Source organism: Hylaeus anthracinus, unplaced genomic scaffold, assembly GCF_026225885.1.
Source record: "Hylaeus anthracinus isolate JK02 unplaced genomic scaffold, UHH_iyHylAnth1.0_haploid 0, whole genome shotgun sequence".
In the NCBI taxonomy this organism is placed as follows: Eukaryota; Metazoa; Arthropoda; class Insecta; order Hymenoptera; family Colletidae; genus Hylaeus; species Hylaeus anthracinus.
Window position 1 is genome coordinate 3,843,242 of NW_026533254.1, and position 23,443 is coordinate 3,866,684.

Genomic DNA, 23,443 nt, shown 5'->3' on the forward strand with positions numbered 1-23,443 from the left:
GGCTTGCGAACGGGCTCGATTAGCCTGCGACTTTCTTGTCGTGCAAATGTGACAATTATGAAATTATTGTGCTTGACTCATCGCGCGTATATTTCGCTCTCATTCGTTGCACAACTTGGCAATGCGCGAATCTAGTCCACCTTTTTACGCAATCGGCGCCGGGACTCTCGTTAACGTCCCATCCTCGCTTTCGTCTCACCTTTGCTCGATTGTCGTGTTTATTCGTTCCTGTTCAGGGTCAGAAATCAATTTTTCTTTAAAAAGGAAGCACGTGAGATCGTATCGAGTGCAATAAGTTTGTCACTGTTACCCTACACCACGGAAGATCTAAAGACCACTAAACTATGCTCTTCTATCCTTAGAGACACTATTGACATTCTCTGAAACTCCACTCTCTTACGTTGCAAAGATCATTATTCTCTCATAATCCTTTCAATTCGTTAGTGCAAGGATAAATACATTAACCCTTTGCACTCCCAATTATATTTCAATTTCGTCATCAGTAGCTTCCAACGCTTTTAAGTGTTTTATTTGAAATTTACTTTAACTAAAAAATAAGTCAATTTAAATAAATAAAGGAAGAAACACATTCACTTAAATACCAGTTTTATTCTCACTTTTGTTGTATTTTGTTATTTTCGAGTGTATGATATCACTTGAAACAAATTTCTTCGCTATTGATTTGGACATGAAAGAATGTCGAGTGAGACTCGACAAAGGAGCTCCTGAGATAAAAACTGGTGTCGAGCCACACTCGACATAGGAGTGCGAAGGGTTAATAATAACACCGTGATGCAAAATATCTCGGTTATGTCGTGCCACCAACGAACAGGAAGTGGCTCCGAACTTTCTGCCGGTTTCCGGGCACTCGGAGCACTTTGCGAACGATGTGGAACATTCTAATTGCTCTTGTTACGTCACTTCCCGGCAGGAAGTCAGCTCCACCGGCCGAAGCGGTGTAACTCGGTGCAATTTTCGTTACTTAAGTGTTGCGCGTCTTCGTAATTAAGCGCGCTGTAAGTTGCACCGCTGCGATCCCGTCTTACCAACCACCCAAGGAACACTGTTAGATTGAATTCAGCTCCTGGACCAAGCAAATACCAAAAACAGTGTTCTCCTTAAGGAGATGCAATTTCTAGGCTACTGAAAAGTATGTGGACGGTTAGTCGTTGATCTAGAAGGGAGAAAATTCGCGCAGGAAGTCGAGACCAGAATTTTCTCTGAGTCGCGGGTTCAAGTTACTTCTCTGGCTGGTGTTCCCGTCGACCCGTCGACGAAAATAACCCACGCCAAAAATAAGTTCATGGCGCTCGTCATACCGCGACGGTTTAGAATAATGTTCGGCCATTGTGAAGCTCATACGCGACAACTAGGAATGCTGATGAGATCCCTCATGGCTTTCCTCACCTTTTCTCATTTTGCGAGCATGTCACTCAGCATTGTAAACTTTTGTCTCTTCTGATGCTGGTGTCAAATGGTTAATTGTGGTAATTATTAATATAATTATTAATATTACTGGGGTCTCAGGACCTCTGAGCATTCGCCACTGTGTTCTTTATCCCTCTGTTAATCCTCTAAGGTGGCTATGACTTCCAGTTTTCCACGCTCACTTCACGGAGGAACTCAACTTTGTGAACTTTTGTCTCTTCTGATACTGGTGAAATCGTAAATTTAGGCAATTATTAGCATAATTATTAACATTATTGAGGTGTCTCAGGACCTCTGAGCATTCGCCACTGTGTTTTTTAACCCTCTGTTATTCCTCTAAGATGGCTATGATTTCCAGTTTTCCACGCTCCCTCATGTAGAAACTCCCTCATTGTCAATAATTTCTTCCTAATTGTTCCCTTTTTTTCCCTAGCAGAGTTTTGGACCACCTAGATTGATCCCATTTCTTCTACCTTTCAAATTCCAATTATCTTAATCCTTCCTGTTATGTTCCTGTGGTGGCAAAGATCTCTATAACCGAGAATATGAACACAGAACGCATGCAAAAGCAGGAAAACTAGTTCCGAAGCTTCCAACGACGGAGTTACAAAAATCGAGCACCACCGTTATGACAAACTCAAAGGGTCGTTGCACCGCGATAGTCTCTGCCAGTCTAACGGAGGAAAGATCAAAGCAGTTGAGGATCCTTTACACCCACGAACAGAGACTGCTTTATTCCGATTTCCTCGCTAAACGAGACCTGTCTACCTCTGATAAACCCCGACCCTGCTGCTTTTTTTACCGCTGGAATTCTGAAACAATGTTGCTGGCCACCATCGCTATGGGCGTCGGCACGATTAAGAGATTCTTCGTTTTTCATCGATGTAGCGCATACAGCTCGGTCATGTTAATTTACTTGTTTCTTTATGTTTTCTCTTCGGCGTGAAAACGTTGTTCGTTATGCATCCATCAACAGTTGTAACGAAAATGAAGACTAGAACCAGTACTATATTTAGAAAGACTAGCGTTTCCTGACAACATTTCTTGAACGCTATCAATCGAACGTCATCGGGAACTCGCCGCTAGTTTTTCAACTGCACGGGTAACTAATAAAAGAGTCTGTGGTTGGTGATCAATGATCCGTAATATGAGAATTGGTACTTAAATAGATTATAACCGCAAGGCAGACTGATCGGAATCAGCGTGTCATCCGAGCCTCTGATAAAGATAGGCGATTCCATCTAGATTTACCTGGAGATTCTGCTTGGACAAGATCCAGTAGCGTAAAGTTGTTATTGACATAAAGTCATTCTTATTTGAGGAACTACATCAACAGGTCGTCTGCATGTCCATCTCGTTACTTTTTGCACTCGAAACCACTTTGTTACAGAATGTGCTATGAAGAATCATGTTGTATTAAATAATGTAGCATAAAAAGCATGTAATTTATTGTAATGTTACTTGGATTTATTTGTTCGTGCTACTTGAATAGAAACCTCCAAGAAAGTGTACGTCTTTGACGATTTTTTGCTCCAGATAATTTATCCTGTCTGATCTTTACCAAAGTTCTCTGGACTTTCGACGTCTCCTCAAAGAGGACATCCGAGTGCAAAGGGATAAGAGAGACAAGTGTGGGTAGGATTCATGAATTTTGATCGGGTTGTAAAAATAAATACTGTCTCAAATGTTGATCGTATAGTTTCCAATAGTATAAGAACAAAATTTTACCTTCATAAATATTTTCATGAGTATGTTTGGTACTCAAAATGTTCTAAATGCGTCAAGGTATTCGACAAACGAGGCAGCAAACACCTGTAGCTGCCTAACAGTCATAAGTCCATAGATCAAGCACGCGTTATCGACGACCATTAAAACTCGATCGTGCCTTCAGGGCGACCCGGTTGCCCCAAACAGGCAAATGGATGAATATTTCGCAATCCGTGCCCTCGAAGTGGCTGGTTTGAATAAAACCGCTCGAGATACCGGTCCTCGTTCCTATTTATCCTGCGAGCACTTTATCGGACGACCATGACGTCAACGGACCCGTGGCTAACTCGGACAATGAGCGAAGATAGCGTTTTTCGCTCTGTCTGCTGCTCATCCTTCGGAACGCGTCCTTGAAGGAACCCTTTAAGGACCGTCGATATTACCAGCGTGAGCGTACGACCTGAATTCTCCGAGGACCTTGACCACGATCCAAGCGCACGCGGACAACCTGTTTCAGGCGGTTGTTCTTTTAAATTCCGTTCGCGGAGGACCAGTTAAGGAAGATCGAGCCGTTTCAACGCGGCTACCAAAAAAGAAGCATCGTTGTTAGGGCTTTGGGATCTACTTCGCCAGGATAAAGAGGAATTGCGTCATTTTGTCCGATGGACGTACATGAGACCTGTTAGTGTAATTCCACGAACAAGAATGAATTTAGGACAATAACAACGTTACGCTCCTAGATTTTGTTCAATCAGAATCGTAGCATTTTTATTTCAGAATGCAAGGATCAATATACGCAATTTCCGCGCGGTGGAAATTTTTGGAGGGCTCGAACGGTTTCGAAACCACGATCACGAGCCGAGTATCGGTCCGCAGGAACGCGGACCACTCTGACTCAGAAACTAAATATAACCATTAAGTTTTCACGTTCCCACCACCGCTTCTTTCCGCGGACGCTCATAAAACAGACTCGTCGAATACGTTCGAGCTTTCGAAAGTCAATTAAAGCGTCGGCGTAACGCGAGACTCCTTTCCAGACCGTCTAATGGCGCACTCTCCTTGACCGAAAAAGGAAAGCGCCCGCGACGCGACGTGTTTTCATAACAGCCTCATCCGCGACCCAAACTTTAACACCAAACACGGGAACGACGAAAGTCCAGCTAACGAAAAATGTTCGCTTGTTTTCTCTCTGGCGCTTATCCTTCGCGTGAAGGTCTTCTCTGTAATTCTCGCCTATTAACATACACGTTGTAGCGCGGTTCTTCATTGGTGTCAAGTATTTGTCATTCAGACTTTATTTGTTCTTTAGAATATGGATTGAGATACTCCAGAAGGATAGGTCTGATAGGAAAACACAGTCGAGAATTGGAAAATAGAAAAATGATTGAAATTGTAGATTGTGTACCAGAAGCTGATGGTGGAGGGTTAAAATAACTGTAAGGATAGTTATTAATTTGTTAACTCTGAAATAGTATGATTTATGTACCACAGTAATGGTAGTAATGGATAACACGTGAGATCCTTGAGGTGCTTGTTGAGACTCAACTTCTTCTTGAGGTCCTTGAAGTAGTTTTGAGGAAGAGGTAAACAACTCGAGTCAGAAATGTTCAGAATTTAGAAATTCAAAATTTATTTATTCTCAAGAATATAGATAAAATTCCTTCAAAGGAATAGGGGTGATAATTAAACACAGTCGATGATTGGAAAACATAAAAATGTTTGAAATTGTAGGAGGCATAGCAGAAACCATTGGTGGTGGTTAGAATAACTGTAACAACACTTATTAATTTATTGACATATTAATTTTGGAATACTGTGATTTATTTAGCACACTAATGGTCGCAATGGATAACATGTGAGATCATTGACGTTTAACTTCTTCTTGAGGTGGTTTCGGGGGGAGAGTTAGAAAACTAAGGTCAGAAATGTTCTCAGTCTCCCTACATACTGTTCGAGCCAGTTTACAGGCCAACAAAAACAAATTAACAGAGTTTTGTAATGGTTACCCCCTTAAGAAGGTTAAGAACCAACGATCTAGGCTAAGGACGGAAAACACCAGCTCCCAGCCGGAAGCTTTCATCGGTGTAAAGGCCGCTAGGCTGGTTAACGCCTTTGAATTCGATGATCGGGTGTCGTTAGGAGCCGGTTCCACGGTTTTGCGTAATCCTCGCGAGCCGGTAAGACGACACCCAGGTGGAAAGCTTAGATCCTAGTCAGAGTTGAGTTACCAACAGCAGCGTGTTAGAGCTCGTCCATTCGTGGCTCCCTTCGCCCTGCTATTTCCCTCCGTTCCCCTCTGTCTAGGGTTACCTGTGGCGCTCCGGTTGCTTGCTTGCTCGTTCGCTTGCTTGCTTTTGGTCTTTTACGGGCAAGCCCCGATCGATATCGCGAGCACGCCACGGAGGAGACCTGCACGTTTCCTCAACCCCGCCACAGACCTGTGCCACGAATGGAACGAAACTCTTATCTGAGAACAAAGTTGCGGATAACGAGTGAAAGATAAACGATCCGTTGATCCTTGATCGAACATTCGAATCTAATTTATGGACGAATATATTTCGCAATGAATAAGTACTCTTTTTCTTCTTAATACACAAAGTGTGTTCATTCCATTAAAAAATATATATATATGTATGTCTTTTCGTACCTAATAGTGTTAGATAAGGATTAAATATAGTGATTATTTTAGGAGGTCATTCATCCAATTTTAATATCTGGGGAAATAGATCTATGAAAATAAGTTGAAAGAAAGGAAATAAGAAAGAAGAGTTCCGAAATAGTAAATAAAATTATTCCAAATTTTATTAATTTATAAACACATAAAATATGTCATCCTTGGTATGTTCTTTCACGAATTACTTTTCGTTATCATTGATACAAGTGGTTAAAATAAATCAATTTAATATACTAATTAATATATTTATGAGATAATCACTATATTTAATTCTCAACAATGTTCGCTACAGGTAAAGAGTTTACAATTCCAGCGACAAGTTAAGTCTAAAGTTACCTGTCTTACTGAATAAATGCGAATAATTAATTACTACGTAATGCTTTCACGTATCGTTTATTCAATAATTTACTCATTTATTTCAATAAAATCTTGCTCATCCGCTACAGACGGTCCTCGCCATAGGAATCCTGCCCTCTTATTCGACGTATCGATTTGCACGGATGCTACACGCAGGGGGAACAAAAGATACTGCCGTTGTTGGTGCTCTCGAGACTCCGTAACTGTCTAGAACGACTCCAATACGGAGGGTTGACCCTCGCGCGATGGAGGGCACGTCTCGCTGTTCTCTTGGGGTGGATGGAGCAGATTTAACGCGTTTACACAGTTTCCCTCTAAAAAAAAAATTGTTTTGGCCACCGTAAAAATCGCTGCGCTCGTAAAGAAATCCTAAAAAGGTCCACGATAACACAGACACTTTGATTATATAGAAGGAGTCCACGATTCAGTCTCGCGGACCAAGTAAGAAAACGGAGCCGCGTTGATTCAATGAAGAATGTGCGAAACGGAGACAGAAATAATTAATCTCCAGGCTACGGGATTATTTTAATGCTCTCTTTCCGCGCGAACTCGTTAATCGCTGTCGAGGCTCCGAATGGCCGCTTTCGCCAGACGCTCGGGTTCCCACAAGCGGAGCGTGATGTTCTCCTCGCGGAGAGAGGTGTTTGCAACCGCATTATCGCGGCAATAAGTTCCATGTAGACGCTTGTATCCTGCCTTTCCAGACATTACGCACGCATCTTATGCCTTTTTCTTCGTGCCTTGGCGACCGTAACGCAATCTTCGCGAAGATGAGACGAAAAAGTGTCCCCGACATATACGGACCGCATCAGACGCGTTTCTCTGGCTTTGTCGTCGCGCAGAAACCGCGATTCGTCGGTTGTTTCAGCCGTGCTACGAATTAGCTATGCTGGCTGCAACGACATGTAAAAAGGAACCTTTTGCAAAAATTCTGGTTTTATTTCCAACGAAGGAGAATAGGAAGAATACGAAGACAGAAGAACATGACTGCTCCTCGTATAGAGCGGTGGAATTGTATGTATACGACACTCGTACAGTTCAAATATTGCGTTTCGAGTACTTTACGATAGTTCATAAGCAACAATTCAATTCACTATTAATTTTGATTGTGAAATGTTTCATTACGATCACACGATTCTATAAGATTTTGTTTGAATATTACGAATGTTGACGTTGATACGAGTACATTTACCTACAATAGAAACTCATTTACTGATAATACAATGCCTGAGAATGGAGTTTAAACTCGATAGGTTAAATAGTTAATTTAGAAAAGTAATGGAAGAGTTAACTTTTAATTGACAAGTGTTTTGTTCTACTGTTTGAAGTTTGGTGTCTACTTTAGGTGGGTCTCCTTTACGTCGTGAAAAAATGCAGGTGCAGGGTATGTTTGACCGCACCCAGCTTGGCGACACAAGCGCGAAAAGCATGGCACAGAAGCTGGCTCGTGTCGACGGTGACTCGAGCAAGGGTGGGCGAGGCCGATCGCGCTAATTGCGTTACGCAAACGACGCTAATGAGCCGCGTTTCGGCGTCCTCGAGGCGTCGTCGACGCGACGAAGGCTCCACCGTCGCGGTGCTCTCGTTCTTGGACCAGTTCGACGGATCTGTCCGCGCTCTTATCCGCTTGCCAACGAACCAAATAACCTGGCCTTAACCTTGCTAGGAATCGCGGAACATCCACGAATCGAATGCTCCAACCGTTATGCAACGCAATCGAGTGTCATTGATCCGAAAAAGGCGTCGCGAAATCGACTGACGCGCTTCTCAGAGTTCCAAAAAAGAATCACTTCACGATACTATGCCATAAGCTATGCTATATAGCGCTTTCCGACAGAAAATTAATAGTTCTTGTTGTACACTCAATACAAAGCTTTAGTAAATGGCCAGGAAAGGTTTTGTAGGTTTAGAAAACAAAATATGTTGTCAGGATTTAAATGAATATAATATTGGTAGCTGATAGATATACAGCCAGTCTCATAAATATTCGTACCCTCTATGTCTATTAAAGAAGTTTGTCTAAATTAAATAATAGATTCGATGTTTTCAAATAAATGTTTCATTATAAATATGTACATGGATAAACTTTACACTTATATATACAGGGTGTCCCAAAAATGTTGTAACACTTTGAAAGGAGTGGTTCGGGAGGTGATTTGAAACAACTTTTTCCTTAGCGAAAATGTTGTCCGAGGCTTCGTTGAGGAGATATTAACGGAAAACGTCGACCAATCAGAGCGCGCGGATACCGGTGGAGCGAAGACTACGAGCTAAGCGGCCGCACTTGTACGCGAACAAGTGACTCAACGTGCATCGAAGGCCATTGACGCGGCCGCTTAGCTCGTAGCCTTCGCTACCGCGGCCGCTCCAACGGTATCCGCGCGCTCTGATTGGTCAGTGTTTTCCGTTAATATCTCCTCAACGAAGCCTCGGACAACATTTTCGCTAAGGAAAAAGTTGTTTCAAATCACCTCCCCAACCAACCCTTTCAAGGTGTTACAACATTTTTGGGACACCCTGTATAATGAAAAATTTATTTGAAAACATCAAACCTATTATTTAATTTAGACAAATTCCTTCAATAAACACAGTGGGTACGAATATTTATGGGACTGGCTATACGTACAAAGGACGGTCCATTTTTAATTTGCATGCGCACTATAGTATACAAAACAATGCAGTAAAACAAGTAAAACGTTGTCGTACCTTCAATATGGCAAATTCGATTTTCGCCGAACACTGGAAAAGGGACAACCTAAGATAGATTATCATGTAACGTCGATAAATCTGCCTAGAAAACACTGTTAATCGTCCCTGTAATAACAGAACCTTTTTATTTCTTGGGTAGAGCCACTTTCAGTTGCGGCACGCGAGTTATGCTGAGTAATTATAAGGTAGACATGGGAACTGCTAGAGCGAATGCCAAGCGGTCGTTGGTACAAACTCTTCAGGAATTACAGGGACGCACGGCCTATGCATGCAGTACAATTAGAAACAAGCCGGAAGGGTTCGAGTACGTGCGACAGTCATTGACGTATCGACACCTAGCGTCTGTGGCTGCGTGCCCAATCGAAGGCCACTTGGAACACCTTCAAGAATTGCATTCATGCATTTTGTTGCGACGACCGAAAAATGAAGCATTTTTACAAATTTTTCTTCGAAGTCCATAAAGTAAAGAAGGTTTTCAATGTTTTTTCTTATACTGATAATACTATTCAGAAGCAGTACAAAAATAGTTTTTTTTGAACTTTATATAATTTTTTTATTGATTTATATCAAGGGAGAAGCTACCTTGGACGCGTGAAAATTATAGCTATATTATTTTCGAAATTAATTGACTTAATCTGTTTGCTGGGATTGGAATTTCTCGCGGTCGATTCGTAAAATCGGACAGCACCTAGGCTGGCTTAGGCGACCAGGCGTATTAAAAATAGATATTGCATCACCTAGTCGGCTAGCGTCGAGTAGCCATTCGATGGCATGCAAATAGTGTGTAGCGGCAGGTAGTTTCTTACGGGATTTCGTATAAACTGAATCTGATTACCGGGTAAGTTACGTCACAACGATGCAAAGTGCCTGATCGCTGACTGGTGTCATCGACGTATTTAGACACCAACTTGTCTCGAGCATCGACTACGAAGCATCTTTGTGCCTCTAGCGGTAACGGAAGTTGCAGCTTCGTATACTCGATTAACATGATGGTCTTCACGTCACCCAGAAAAGGGTGACAGCACTTCTCACGAAGGAACTAAATAAATGAATTCTGAAGTCGAGGTGTTAATGAAAACAAATCTGTACAGGATTCGTGAATTTGACGAAGTTAGAAAATGAAATACAAATTAAATGCAAATGTTAAATTGTCTTCGATAGTCTCGAGACCAATACTTTGTTGGCCCGTTTGCCAGGATGACGAAACGTTGGCCGGTGGGATGAGGTCGTCGCTGTTGCGAACGTTTGCCAATAATACAGTTGTAACAGGTGGGAGGGCTAATTTCAACGATAATGCAGTTTCAAAACGATATGTGCGCGTCTGGAGATAATTGGAATCAGTTTATGATCACAATCCTTCGAAAACATATTTTAAACAAAAGTTATACAGATATATCTTTTTCGAGGACCACTTTTTTCAAACCATTTTTCTCCTTTTCTTTAGGAATTCTTTTCTGATAAACAATAGAAGTTGTTCCTATATGTTATTCGACAAAATATGCTTCACTTTCACCGAGGAAGTGAAAAATAATTTTCATAGAGAATTTACAATTTTGACCAAAAATCTACGAGCCACCTCTCCTTTCAAATTCTTGAAAATAATCTTTATTTCATTTTAAAAAAATTACGTTCTCACGTTAGAAAATAACTTTCTGGATATTTTTTTGTAGAGCTCCATTAGATTTATAACGAAAAACAGATTTAATCCAAAGTACTCATTATTGAAAAAGCTACTAATTTTTGTAAACTAGACAATTTGTAACGTATCTTTTCACCAAAAGGAACTAAAGAATAGACTTCCAATCTGTGTATCAATTGTTGAACTTCCCTCGTCGGTAGTTTCAGGCCTCGAGACGGCTGACTAGTGTGTCTGAATAGGTACGGTCCGTTACTCCTTCCGAAGCTGATCTTATTCTACTGAGCGACGTTATTGCTTCCAAGCTAAACTCAAAGGTTGCAGTAGAGTGGGAAGATTAGATGAAGCAACAAACAACTAGGAAGTGTCATGAAGCGTCACAATTTTCGGATATCGATCCAGTATAGGGGGTGAACATAGTCGAATCCGTGGCGTCCTACAGTCGCCGTCTTCCTGATGTTATTATTTTCATTCTTCTTTACTGCCGTCTCAAACCCGAATGATAGCAGTTCCACGCAATGAAACTCGTAAAACATTGTCGTGTTCCGACTTTATCGCTGGCTCCCATAACCTACTTTCCTAGATAGAATGTTTGCGTCACTTTACGAGACACGCGCGCTCTTCTCGTTCTCACCCCTTTGCGCTCACCCCTTAGTTCCGGGCAGATATAAAGGGTGATCCATTGAAATCGTACAGCGATTGTTGGTCATTGATATAAACAAAACATATTCGTTAATTTACTGAACACTTCCTATTTTTACAGCTTCTTTGTAATATTTTATTATGTCCATAAATTAATTCTGTGCCTTTGTATTTATAACTCTAATTTAAGTAAAAATATTTACTCGACAATTGTTACGTTATAACAAAATGACGAATAAATATTTCTATTTAGACTAAACTTATAAATTATTGAATATAAAAACTCAAAATTAATTCTTATACCAAATAAATATCGAGAACATTAAGATAGTTTGTTTCCAGTGAGCCACCCTGTACACTTTCGTAGAATTGGATAATACATGCACATTGGAATTGCACCTCCGTGTTTTCGTCGAAAGGGACGAGTTACCCACTTTAGTAATTTTCTCTGGAAGCAGAGTAGCATTTGTAGAAAAACATATAAAAGTTAGAATGACTCAGTTGTCTTCAATAGAGAATTAGGTCAACCCGAATTACCTACTTCAAATACATCCTTCGTCGTGTAATGATTTTTATTTTTTTCATCGACAACATAATAACAGAGAAAGTTATCAAATTAGGCGAACAATAGTTTATCTCTATGTTACGTGTCCTATCTTATTTTATCTTCAAATTTGTATCGTGTACAACTCTGATGCAATAAACGCATGTTATTATTACGGTAATTATTTATTTTAAGAGGAGACGTCAGCGTTGCGGCTCAATATTTTATCGCGAAGATAGACCGTGACTTTACTGCAATATTTACAATACTTTGCGACTTATCAATGTCCATAAATATCCGTGACTCGGAAATTCGTCGGTAGGCGAAATATGTAATCACTGTTTTTTTGAAATGAAATCGCGTTACCAGAAGCAACCCCTGTTATCGGTCTGCTTGACCAGCGTCGATCGACTTTCAACGCTAGGCTCGCGTGATCGTAGAAACAGGTCTGTCCCGGCTGATTTATTAATACGAACACTTAATCGAAGCGACGACCTAAATTCGCGGCCTTGTCTTGGCATGAAAATTGGTAAATTTCCCTGGAAAACTCGGTATCGACTAGGCTAATATTAGACGTTTAGACGTACAGACTGAATCGAAAATTGTGGTGGGGGGTTGGTAATTGGAATAATTAACGACGTGACACGTTATTTCTTTTGTATGGACATTTTTTTTGAGCTTCTTTAAACCTGACTTTTTTTAAAGAAAAAACAAATTACTTTTCAATAGACAGTGGACGAAAAATGACATATTTATTTGAAACAAAAATTGTTATTCACAATAATTTATGCAAATTACAAAATATACATTTTTGTGAACATACTGAACCAACAGTTCAAAGAAATGTGAAACTCATGTAATTTATAACTTTGTATATTCAAGTATTGAAAATGAAGAAAGTACACTTGTATATCGAAATAAACTTAAGAATATGCAACAGCATATGCAAACGTCCTCTTATTATCGCATTTTAGACTGATTGTGCATTACAATGTACAACAAATTGTTGGAATTTAGTACTTTAGTATGTACAGTAATACCTAGAAGAGTCATTAATAGTCTTGAACCTATCGATTATTTAAAACAAAAATCTGAAAATTCCGCTAGAATGTTCACCAGGTCTGAAGGGATTAAGTCTGTGTAAATTATTGCGAATAACGAATAAAAAAATAAACAGAATCTTCGATCGAAAGAATAATATTTCTAAGACCTATTTTTTGTCTTTTCCAGGTCCATGCAAAGCACGAGGAGAAGACGGAGAGCAAATCGGTGTACAGGGAGTACAATCGCGAGTTCCTGCTGCCAAAAGGAACCAACCCCGAGAGCATCAAGTCCTCGCTGAGCAAGGATGGCGTCTTGACAGTCGAGGCTCCGCTTCCAGCGATCGGCCAGGGCGAGAAACTCATCCCGATCGCGCAGCAATAAAATTACTAATTTACCTGGAGACGAACGCACAAGAACGATCCACGAAATCTCCCTCAGAGATTCCAGCATTCTCGTGCGTTCGTCAGATCGCTCCTTCCTGTCCCTGCCGCCAATTCCTGTTGTATGTCCACAATTTTCTTCTCTTTTCTTTCAACGATTTCTTGTTTATTTTTCTTCCAAATCCACACGTCAATTCTTCATCTACGATTTTCAATTGCCGTTAATGTTCTTCCCCCCAATTTCCTGTCCGAAACGAAACGGACGTTCCATCGAACGGAGCTGGACAGAGATTGGCAAAGATTTCGAGTAACCAATGATAAATAAACGTTCATCTATTACTCGTTGAGTAAAAGCAAAAATTATTGATAAAGGTGTTGCCTATCTCTGGAATCCTGAAAGGATTTGTCGGCCATTTTGTGCGCTCCTCTTCGAAGATCGAATCGGGCAGCTTTTTTTACGGTCAAATATTTATGCTGGGAGATAAATCGTGACACGAAGGATAATCAAATTTCGAGTAAAAGAGATCGTTTATTCGAAGGACGAAAATAAAATAAAATGTAGGGATATGTAGGACGTCGCGGGAACGTGTTCGACTTCCACGAGACATACCGCCTAATTTTGTATAAAACTTTAACCTATAGGTGTTTGATATACGCAGTGTTTCTTTATTTTCGACCAGCTTTGTCGCTTTGACAGTTCTTCGAGGTACACGTGTTTTCATGGTTGTCAATCGATGGAACCCTCGACCAGCAGAGAATCAAATTACGAAACGGTACGAATACCGTGCTGTTGCGAGTCTGTGGTCGACATAAAATAAACAAATGAATAAATAAATAAATAAATGTGATCGTTAAGGTCTAAACGATGCCTGTGCGTCGTGTAAGTGTAGAGAAACGGTGTTTGATAAATTATTTTTCCTTTTGGTACGACCAGCTTTTACGACGCTTTGATACTTCCTTTTTAGAAGTAACACAAACATTTTTTCCGAAACACGCATTGCCTTTGAAAGTGTATCTTTAGATGTCGTTTCGCGAGAGACGCCAAGAGAAGAAAACAAAAACGCACAGAAAACAACACATCGCGTAATTGTGCACAAAAAATTCTATGGAACGATTTAAACCGCGAACGGAAGGCGATCTTCTGTAAACGATAACTTATGTATGTGTTAGTTTTTAGGTGTACTACATTAAAAGACTATAACACGAGAATGCTTAGGCTATGTAAGCATTGTAACGATTATTATTATTATTTATGAATATTTTACTATTATCGAAGATATACGTATAATGTTTAAAAGGTAATGCGAGCAATGTGGAAGTTTAAATAAAAATAAACTTTGAAAGTACCGCCTCCTTTCTCTGTTTACTTTCCATGTGTGTTTCATCCTAACACGGTAAGAAATTTCTTTCACACAATGCATTGCGAGTCGAAACACGATCGATTGGTCGCTCAAGTTTGCCCAAGGTCTGTCCCCTGCCATAATTGAATTTACACACGTTTAGTGCCTTTGAAACTGAGAGGAATTATGCAATTACATGTAAGCTACATCGACACGAACAAAATTTATAAAGATTTTGAAAAGAAATAAAAATATTTCATCGTGTCGACGTAGCAAAACAATGTAATGTTATTCATTAACTTCGTTTCAACTAATTTTACTCGTAAGCTCCGTTTACACCCAACTTCATCTTCTCATGAAACGTATTGGCTACAGTTCTTTTATTTCGTTTCTCTTTCTTCTCGTGTTACTATTATTTCCTTTAAAGTTCGCATGAAAGAAGCAGAGATATCTAACAAAACGAACATCTGTCGAAGAAGACTGGAAAAGAATATACGGGAGTGAAACAGAAAGGAAAATAGGTATCATTAGCAATTCCAAGAAACGAACGAAGGCTGGCACAACCGTGGTACCATTCTACGAGATCAAAGCCGACCGCTTTTGCATCTAAAGCAGCGGTTCTCACAATTTTAGAGAGCCATTTTGCAAAATGGTTCCACCAATTTATTTACGTAAAAATACTTCTGGTATTTATATGTAAATATTTATACCAATGGTTAATTGTTTTGACGAGATAAATCGAGTGGTAACGAACTTAATTTGAACGCTAGTCTCGAACACTAGGAATTAATATAGCATTTGTATGTCACGGTCAATTGTAGCTAATTTTAATCTAATCGTAAGCTCAGACTCGGAACTCAATTTTGTCTGGTATTTAACTGCACTTTGCAAATTAATATATAGAAGTTTGTTTATAGATTATCACAGTTTATTGATTCATGATTGTTTATTAACAAAATATTCTATCATCTTATATACACATATAGTTCGCGTTAAACCATTATAAAATCGATATACTAAACATGATTACTCTTTTTCAAACAAAGATTCATTCATCGTTTCAAATATTTATACAATAAACAACACATACTAGCAATCGTTACTCGCCAGATTGCATTCAATAAAAATTTCCAGTAACCGTATTGCTCCACATATTTTTATTGAGTCGTTGAGAAACATCAAGACTTGCCTGTATTAATTTAATTTAATTTAATCGTATGGGATACGTGTTTGTAAATTCACGATAATAAATAAATATCATTTAACACAGTGGTTCTCAACATAAAACTTGGGTCCGAGGTTCTGTCTCGATTTCTAAACGGAAAATTGCTGATTTAATCAGAAATTTGAGGATCACTGTAATTGCACGATCAAGAACGGTGTCTTTTAGAATCGTAAATAAATATATTCAACCGATCCAATTATTCCACTTTACAATTATTCCAAGTATAAAAAATACACGATAGTAACACGTAATATACAATTTGAAAGCAATTATGTACACAGAAAAATCGTAGAAATTTGTTCTTTTCATAGAGATAGGTGGCACGTTATCCTCGAACGGAGAAAATGATTATTTTCCCAACTTCTATGGATGTGTTAAATTCTAATATCTGGATCCAGTTACATAAATGCAACGGACAAAATCTAAGGCTTAAACTACTTGCTTAATGTTTTGGTATATGTTACACTGATTGAATATCGTTCTGGCAAAAGGTGGTAAAAAGTACGGACGCGTTTGATCGGCAATAAATATACTATAAAAAGATTATAGACGAGATGAGTGCCAATTTTCGACGTTTGAATAGGACTTCAGTTTCACGCGTGAACGAATCTCCTCGAATGTATTTGCTTCATTTGTGTCTTGGGTGTAATGTTGCATCGATACTTATTCTGTTTTACGGAGTTTTATTTTCGTATGAACGTGAAAAACATACCGAGTGAACGTTATAACTTGGCCATCTTAATTTTTTCGAAAAATTGATTTGAATAATTTTAATTAGTCGAAAAATATCGGAAACTGTTTGCCCTTTATAGATACCCCCTTGATTCATTGTGAATCCTAAAATACTCGTAAGACGCGGTTAAGAAGGTTCTACCTTCGAGTGAACTTCGAAACGATTAAAAAAATTAATATCAAAGTGTTCTTCGCACGGAAAGTCTACTCTTCGGAAACTAAACATCGTGCGTCTTTATATGCTCGGAATTTCTGCAGAGAACAATGGCGCATCCGATGCAGTGAACGTAGGTGATTTGCCCTCTCTCGCTATACGCAGGGCTTGATGAACAGATACAGTGTCCAGTTCTTTTTGGTTAGGTTTCTCATTGTCTAGGCAGATATCGGCTGCCCTTTTACCGAAAGGTTCCAACACTTTCACTCTATAATCAACGATCGTCGACACAGGGTTGCCAGTCAATCTTAAGTTTTCCAAACATGGCAAGTGCCCAATGTTTTTCACTTCCTCGATCTTCTCGATGCGATTGCAGCTGACGTCGAGTCCCTCCAACGAGTAAAGTTTCGAGAAACTCGACAACGACGTCAACTTGTTCTGAGACAGGTCGATGTAAACGATATAACCTAATCTCGTGTGCAGATCGTCCGGTAGGGTTGTGAAGTTGTTCGACGCCAAGTACAACTGGGACAACCTTGGTAACAAAGTGACGTTCGATATCTCCGAGAGAAGATTGTTGTTCAACGTCAAACACTCTATGTGTGGAAGGAGTTTGATGGCGATATCTATAGTTTCTATTCGATTGTCGCTAAGGTCTAGGTGGGTTACTTTCATCCAGACGTGGGAGTCGTTCGCGTTATCGATAATTTTGTGCACCTCCTCGCACATCGCCAACTCGACGATGTTCCTCAACTTTGTGTTGTTCACCGTTAAATATTTTACCGTGTCTCGAAGAGTACCCATCTGGTAGATCTTATCCACTGGGTATTGATTGATAGTTAGATCTTCTACGTTCTTAAAGCTCGACAATTCGATGGAAAGCGTCGACGAGTAAATATTGCTAGTTTTATAAGAGTCCAGGCTGCCTTCGATCGTGAGACCGGTTAAATGGGAATTGAAGTCTAGAACGTGACTGAAATCGTATTTTTTATCGACGACTTCCAAGGGTGGACAGGGGTGCTTCAATCTCTCGCTGATCGCGTACAACTAAAACATGAATTTCATAGATGTTGAGAATACAGGAAATGTATAGCCTTGAAGGATAAATACTCGTAATTAGCTTTAATTTTGTAATTACCTGCACTGGATTATACGTATAGCATTTGGACTTTAGCAACAAGCTGCTACCCTCTGTGAAAAATTCTAAAGCAAGGCTTTGCAATAGAAAAAATATATCATATATATGCAAATCCAGAAACACAGCCAATTCTCTAGGCATTGCTTTTTTCAGGTAATTATAGACAGCATTCAGGTAGACTTCTAAGCTCTGTCTGCGTTTCTCTACAAAAGCTTCACACTTGTTGCCAATAAGCTTCTTTGGTGGCAATATATCCTTCTCTACACAGTGCTCTAAAACAAGCTTCTCATGGAGCTCCACAAAATCATTGTATCTGTAACAATAAAATGAAACAAAGTTACTCCTATTACTTCTGACGATAAAGCCCCAAATACCTTAAAGTTCAAAAGGAAAATATGATCTTAACAACGTAACTCCATAAAACTAATGATGTAGTAAACACAGAGATGTATAGTAGAAATGGAACAAGATTGTTAATACAAATTGGTACAATCAAATGTCACCCTTTATGAAAGATATAAGTAGAAGAACTTACCTATGCTTCACAGTCCACTTGATGGAGGCAATCCTAACCTCAATGCAGTAATAAGTGACGCCTTCAACGGTGTCTGTTGAGAGTATTTTGATGTGCACATTTTCTTGATTCAACAGAAGACACGCCATTCTCTTGGTTCTGGTTTCGATGATAGTCGGCTTGGTACGTGGCAAGAGCTGTCACAATTGTCGATTGGGCCGAAAGGTTATCCAGGATCGAGGCGAGAGCTGACAATACCAAATGTTTCACATCAGAAGGAGGGACGACTGGTATCCATAGGGTGCATCGTACTCTGTTGATTTCAATTATATCGCCACGGCTGTTCCATTGGTCCTCCTCTCGGAATGCAACGCGAATTCATGTTCAAAACGTACATCTTTGACAGAAAGACTAAAGCGTATAACGTGCCGCCATCTTGCGACCAAATGGAGGATTGAAATTCAGTATGATTCATTGAAACTGATGGTGGTACACAGACAGCGATTCTTTCTAAACTTTTGGAAAGAAACACTTTAAAAAGAATGCTTGCCTATTTAACATGAGCCTCATTAGGATGTACGTACGTATTTTAATAATTCTGCAGGGGCTGCAGCTATGTTTTATTACAATACGGGTTTAGCAATTCTGAGGTACCCAGCTACAGGTGGGCTTCTGTCAAAAATAGAGTCCCTAATGGACGAATTATGCATAGAAGTATCTAACAATAAGCAATTGCAGATGCAAATGCGATGTATAGCAAGAATTAAATGAATGTAAAGAAGGATCAAATGCACGACAGGTACATCATGTGTTATAGTCAAAGTGTATGTTAATACGCTTTGAACATATTTAATGAAGAGATCTGTCAGCCATGTATGGATAACGTAGGATTAAACGTGATAGCAAGCGATATAGAAATAACAAAAGCAAGTTATAATTTGACTTCACAAACAAGTTGGATTTCTGAGGCTATCTCAAGTTCAGTGGATTCACACTTGTTCAGTTTAATCGCTATCTGAGTTTACAAAAACTACACTCACAGCTTAAAATTTCCAAATCAGCAGTTTTTTCTCGATAAGCTATCAAATTATTTTCATTTCTTTTTTCGGTATTACACTTTAAAATGGTATTGCCATCGCATTATAAAATATTAAATTATTTATTTCCTTCCCACACAAACAGTAATTCACTGTAGCATTAATCAAAGAGTGAATAATGGCAATATTAAAACTCAAAACAAATATTTGTCATGCTAAACTCGTCTTATTCTTAGTACATAATTTATTTTCATGTATTTCAATATCACGCGTGTATGGCCACGATAAACACAAACTTTTCAATCATAAAAATAGCTAATATCGTCACATTGTTACACCTAATTTGTTATTTCGTATGTAAAATTAGTCACTAATAGTTGACGTTTCTGATACCGTATCATTAACTGAATAGTCGTTTGTTTCTACCCGTGTAACATGCACGGTCCTGTTTTACAACTGGTTTGCAAAGTCAGGTTTAACGTATGCTAATTCATAATTGAATTTATATACATTCGCAGATTTAAAGGATCGCCCTCTTTCCTCGTAGTGGCAGGTCATGCTGCTATCAAATGGACGAACGCGTCCATTCACGACGTTCTCATTGGCGACAACCTGTTGCTGCAGTGGCGTAATCAGAATTTAGAATTTTGTAAAAAGCAAACGATCACTCATCAATAATCAAAATAGCTCTGTAACTACTCGTATAATCAAATACTACAATACATACAGCTGAAATGCACAGATATATTAGGTGTGGAAATTAATTCTGTGAATAGGTACATTTATACATCTATAATTCTAGTTTAAATAAAAATATTCAAGTTAAAGTACCAATCTTCTGAGCTACCTAATCTTCATTGCAATGGATTTGAATACGGTTATATAACTCGTATCATCTCCATTGAATTTGTATCTATTAACTCATTCAATTCTATTTCAGACCCACGTGGCTTTGTTTACATACTTACAATAAAGCTATTTAAAATGACAGAAACGGTGGGGTCGCGTGTACGCCACTGCAGATCGGTGAATGTCGCAATAGAAACACAAATGGTGACTAAGTATTCGTGAGTTATTTTAAAGTTAATTTTCTTCGACTTTGAACCAATTTCAAGCACAAATCGAATAAAACGATTGGAAAAGACAGGGGACTTTCCTGTTGGTAGGATATTGGCTCGTTTACGCCACTGTAGATCGGTGGATGTTCCAATAGAAACACAAATGGTGACTAAGTATTCGTGAGTTATTTTAAAGTTAATTTTCTTCGACTTTGAACCAATTTCAAGCACAAATCGAATAAAAAGATTGGAAAAGACAGGGGACTTCCTTGTTGGTAGGATATCGGATCGTTTACGCCACTGCAGATAGGACTTCTTTTAAAGTTAATTTTCTTCGAATTCGAAGCAATTTCGGACACAAATCGAATAAAACGATTGGAAGAGACGGGAGACTTCCTTGTTGGTAGGATATCAACGCGTTTACGCCACTGCAATCGGTGGATGCTGCGTCAGGAGCAATGGCGGCACTGGCTTACCTGGCCAGTACCTATCCTCCCTCCCCTCCTGTTCGTGCCGTGGTCACGTTCCTTAGGGCAACCCGACGAACCTGTTGCCCGTTCTCATCCAGTGTCGTGTCGCTTTCACGGCGGTCGTGCGCGGTTCATCGCGGCTGTTCCGCTTCGAAATCCGACCATTGCATTCAATTCGTTTATGAAATCCCCTATGAATCCATCTTGGACCTCGTGGACCGCGTCGAACGCCATTCTTCATACAAAGTAGTTTTCATCTTTCCATCAGGTCCACGCGATTTCACCTAACACCACGAACCGTTCGGTGGTCATGTACGTTGATTTGTGAGCGTCGCGAGTGAAATTATCTGGGAGTTACGTTCTCGTTTAGCCACTCGTAATCGGTACATCGGATCGTTTCTCTTCTGCAATGGAGCGAGGTGTTTCGTGTAAACTTTGGATAAATTCTTTCGCTTCGTCGTGCTCCGAAAACTCAATGTTTCTTTGAAAATGGGAGAACGACGAATTGCTTTGTCAGGAGTGCTCCAATGTGTGCGTGTCTCAATGGAAATCTCGGAGGTGGTGTAATTCCAATTATGATAGCGTCTTCCAATCCCATTTAGGTAATACATATTACAGTATTTTCGTAATTCGTGAGGCGATTGGATGTTCTATTTATTTATCAAGCAAAGTGACGCCTGCTTCCACGAGATTTGTTTCCTGAGAAACGTTAGTGAAACCTAATCGTCGAGAAAGTGACTTCGTAGTCTATTTTGATTTCAATTTCTGTCGCGATGCGGTCAATGGAGATCCTGATGAGGACGCGTCTTAAAGGATAAGTCGATCTTGCGAGAATCGGTAATCAATCGTGGAAGTTCGAGTGAAACGCGTCTCGTGGAAGTTGTGAGTTTCGCGCGTTTCGCAAAGTGGAATCCATTTATGTGCGCGATGTAAGTGCAGTGGGATAAAATTTGTGAGCAACGACGATCGGTTCTGGACTTCCATTATTGAGTTTCGTCCCACGTGCAGCAATATCGTGGTGAGTTTTACATACAGAGACTGTTTCATTATTGGTTGTGACTTCAGGGATAAATTTAGGAATTTAGAAATTTCGTACATTGAGTTTAGGGTATTAGTCTTTCGCCATTTTGTATACGTGAAGGGTGTGAGAAGGTAATTTTTCTTCACAATTACAGGACACAAATATTTATTTTTCAATTATGATTCATTGATAGTAAATTAATAAAATGATTTTTGTAGTAATATACAATCAATCCCATAAATATTCGTACCCTCTGAATATTTCATTATAAATATGTAAATGAATAAGCTTATACATGTATATATTCATATATACATCAACATATTTATACAAACATACACTTGAAACCATCAAACCTACCATTTAATTCAAACAAATTTCTTCGATAGACATAAAGGGTACGAATATTTATGAGACCGACTGTATGCGGAATTGGATCCTTAAGGATTAAGATTTAAGGTGTTAAGAAAATGGAGGAAGAGGTGGAAGACAATTTCTTTTTATTTCCAAATTAAATAGACTACTGGAGTTAGCAGTTAGATAATCGTTGAATACACAGTCGCTTTGTATACTTGGTTAGCACCATTCTTCGAGTAAAGCTCCGAAAAACGTGAAGTCGTCGTTTATGCCGTGATCAAGGGGAGAACAACGCGTGACAAAATGTCGAGATCTTTAGCAAAGCGTGCGACGGCCTCGTGACTCATAACCTCGAGAGAACCGCTCGGGCAGGTAGGCATTTCAGTGGTGGGCGGACTCTCGAATTCTTGTCGTGTCGTTAGCATTCGGTCGAGCCGAGAGAACGATCGTTCGACCATCGATTAAGCAAAGAAATAAAGACCTTTTTGCTTCGTCATTATACCCTATTGCGGAGAGTATTTTCGGCAACCTTTACAGTTGGACGGTTAACATACGAACATATTTTGGTCCAAGTACCACTCCCAAACACAAGCAAGGATTGACGTTATATTACTGATCCAAGGCGCAGTCATAGTTTGACGTTGTTGTCTGAGTACTGTTTTTAAACACATGCAACACTTTCGAGTTGTAGTTAAAGTACTAATCTCAGACACAGACATAGTTTGGCGTTGTAGATCAAGAACTAATCTTAGACACAGGCATAGTGTTGCAGTTTATGTGCTATTTCCAAACACAGGCAAAGTTTGACATTATACTCCAAACACTTCTCGCAAAAGTCAGGTGATCAAGATTCTGATACCCTTCACGCTATAGTCCTCTTCGACAAAATACTCTTCCAGATATACCTATCCTCTTTATTAATCATAACAGCATGGTGCACCACCAGAAAGAGCAGAAAAACTATCAATAATCTACGAGAAATGAATTTTAGTAAAACTTGAGCTTTTGCCTCGAGGTACAGATTTGTCTTCGAGCCGATGGTGAAACTAATCTGCCGACTTTCTGTTCCAGGGCAGAGTTTCCGATTACGTATGCACGTACACAGAAAGTGGCGGATAACGAAGAGGACGGGAACGGAGGATGCCGGCTGCCGTGAGGCCGAGCGTCGAAGCAGAAGCTGAGACCGCAGCCAGAGGTGAGTGTCCGCTCTCTTCTCCTTGGAATGTTGCGTTGCCTTCTCGCGTTCTGACCGAAGAATGGAGTTTATCGCTTTTGT

The 23,443-nt window shown here is 39.6% G+C and overlaps 2 protein-coding genes across 4 annotated transcripts in view; one reads left to right on the plus strand and one right to left on the minus strand.

The window, feature by feature from the left end:
- Positions 1–14,467, plus strand: part of LOC128896240 (heat shock protein Hsp-12.2) — a 140,914-nt gene extending 126,447 nt beyond the window's left edge. For all 3 annotated transcript variants that reach the window (XM_054159466.1, XM_054159467.1, XM_054159468.1), the window contains one exon: positions 12,928–14,467. In XM_054159466.1, the coding sequence (XP_054015441.1) occupies positions 12,928–13,122 (195 nt within the window). In that variant the 3' untranslated portion in view covers positions 13,123–14,467. The remainder of the gene's footprint in view (positions 1–12,927) is intronic.
- Positions 13,543–18,675, minus strand: LOC128896219 (nischarin). The gene is made up of 3 exons (XM_054159430.1): positions 18,246–18,675; positions 17,711–18,023; positions 13,543–17,619 (listed from the first exon to the last, which is right to left on the minus strand). Exons 1-3 carry the CDS (start codon positions 18,371–18,373, stop codon positions 16,654–16,656), a joined length of 1,407 nt encoding a protein of 468 aa, XP_054015405.1. The 5' UTR covers positions 18,374–18,675; the 3' UTR covers positions 13,543–16,653.
- Between the last annotated feature and the right edge of the window lie 4,768 nt (positions 18,676–23,443).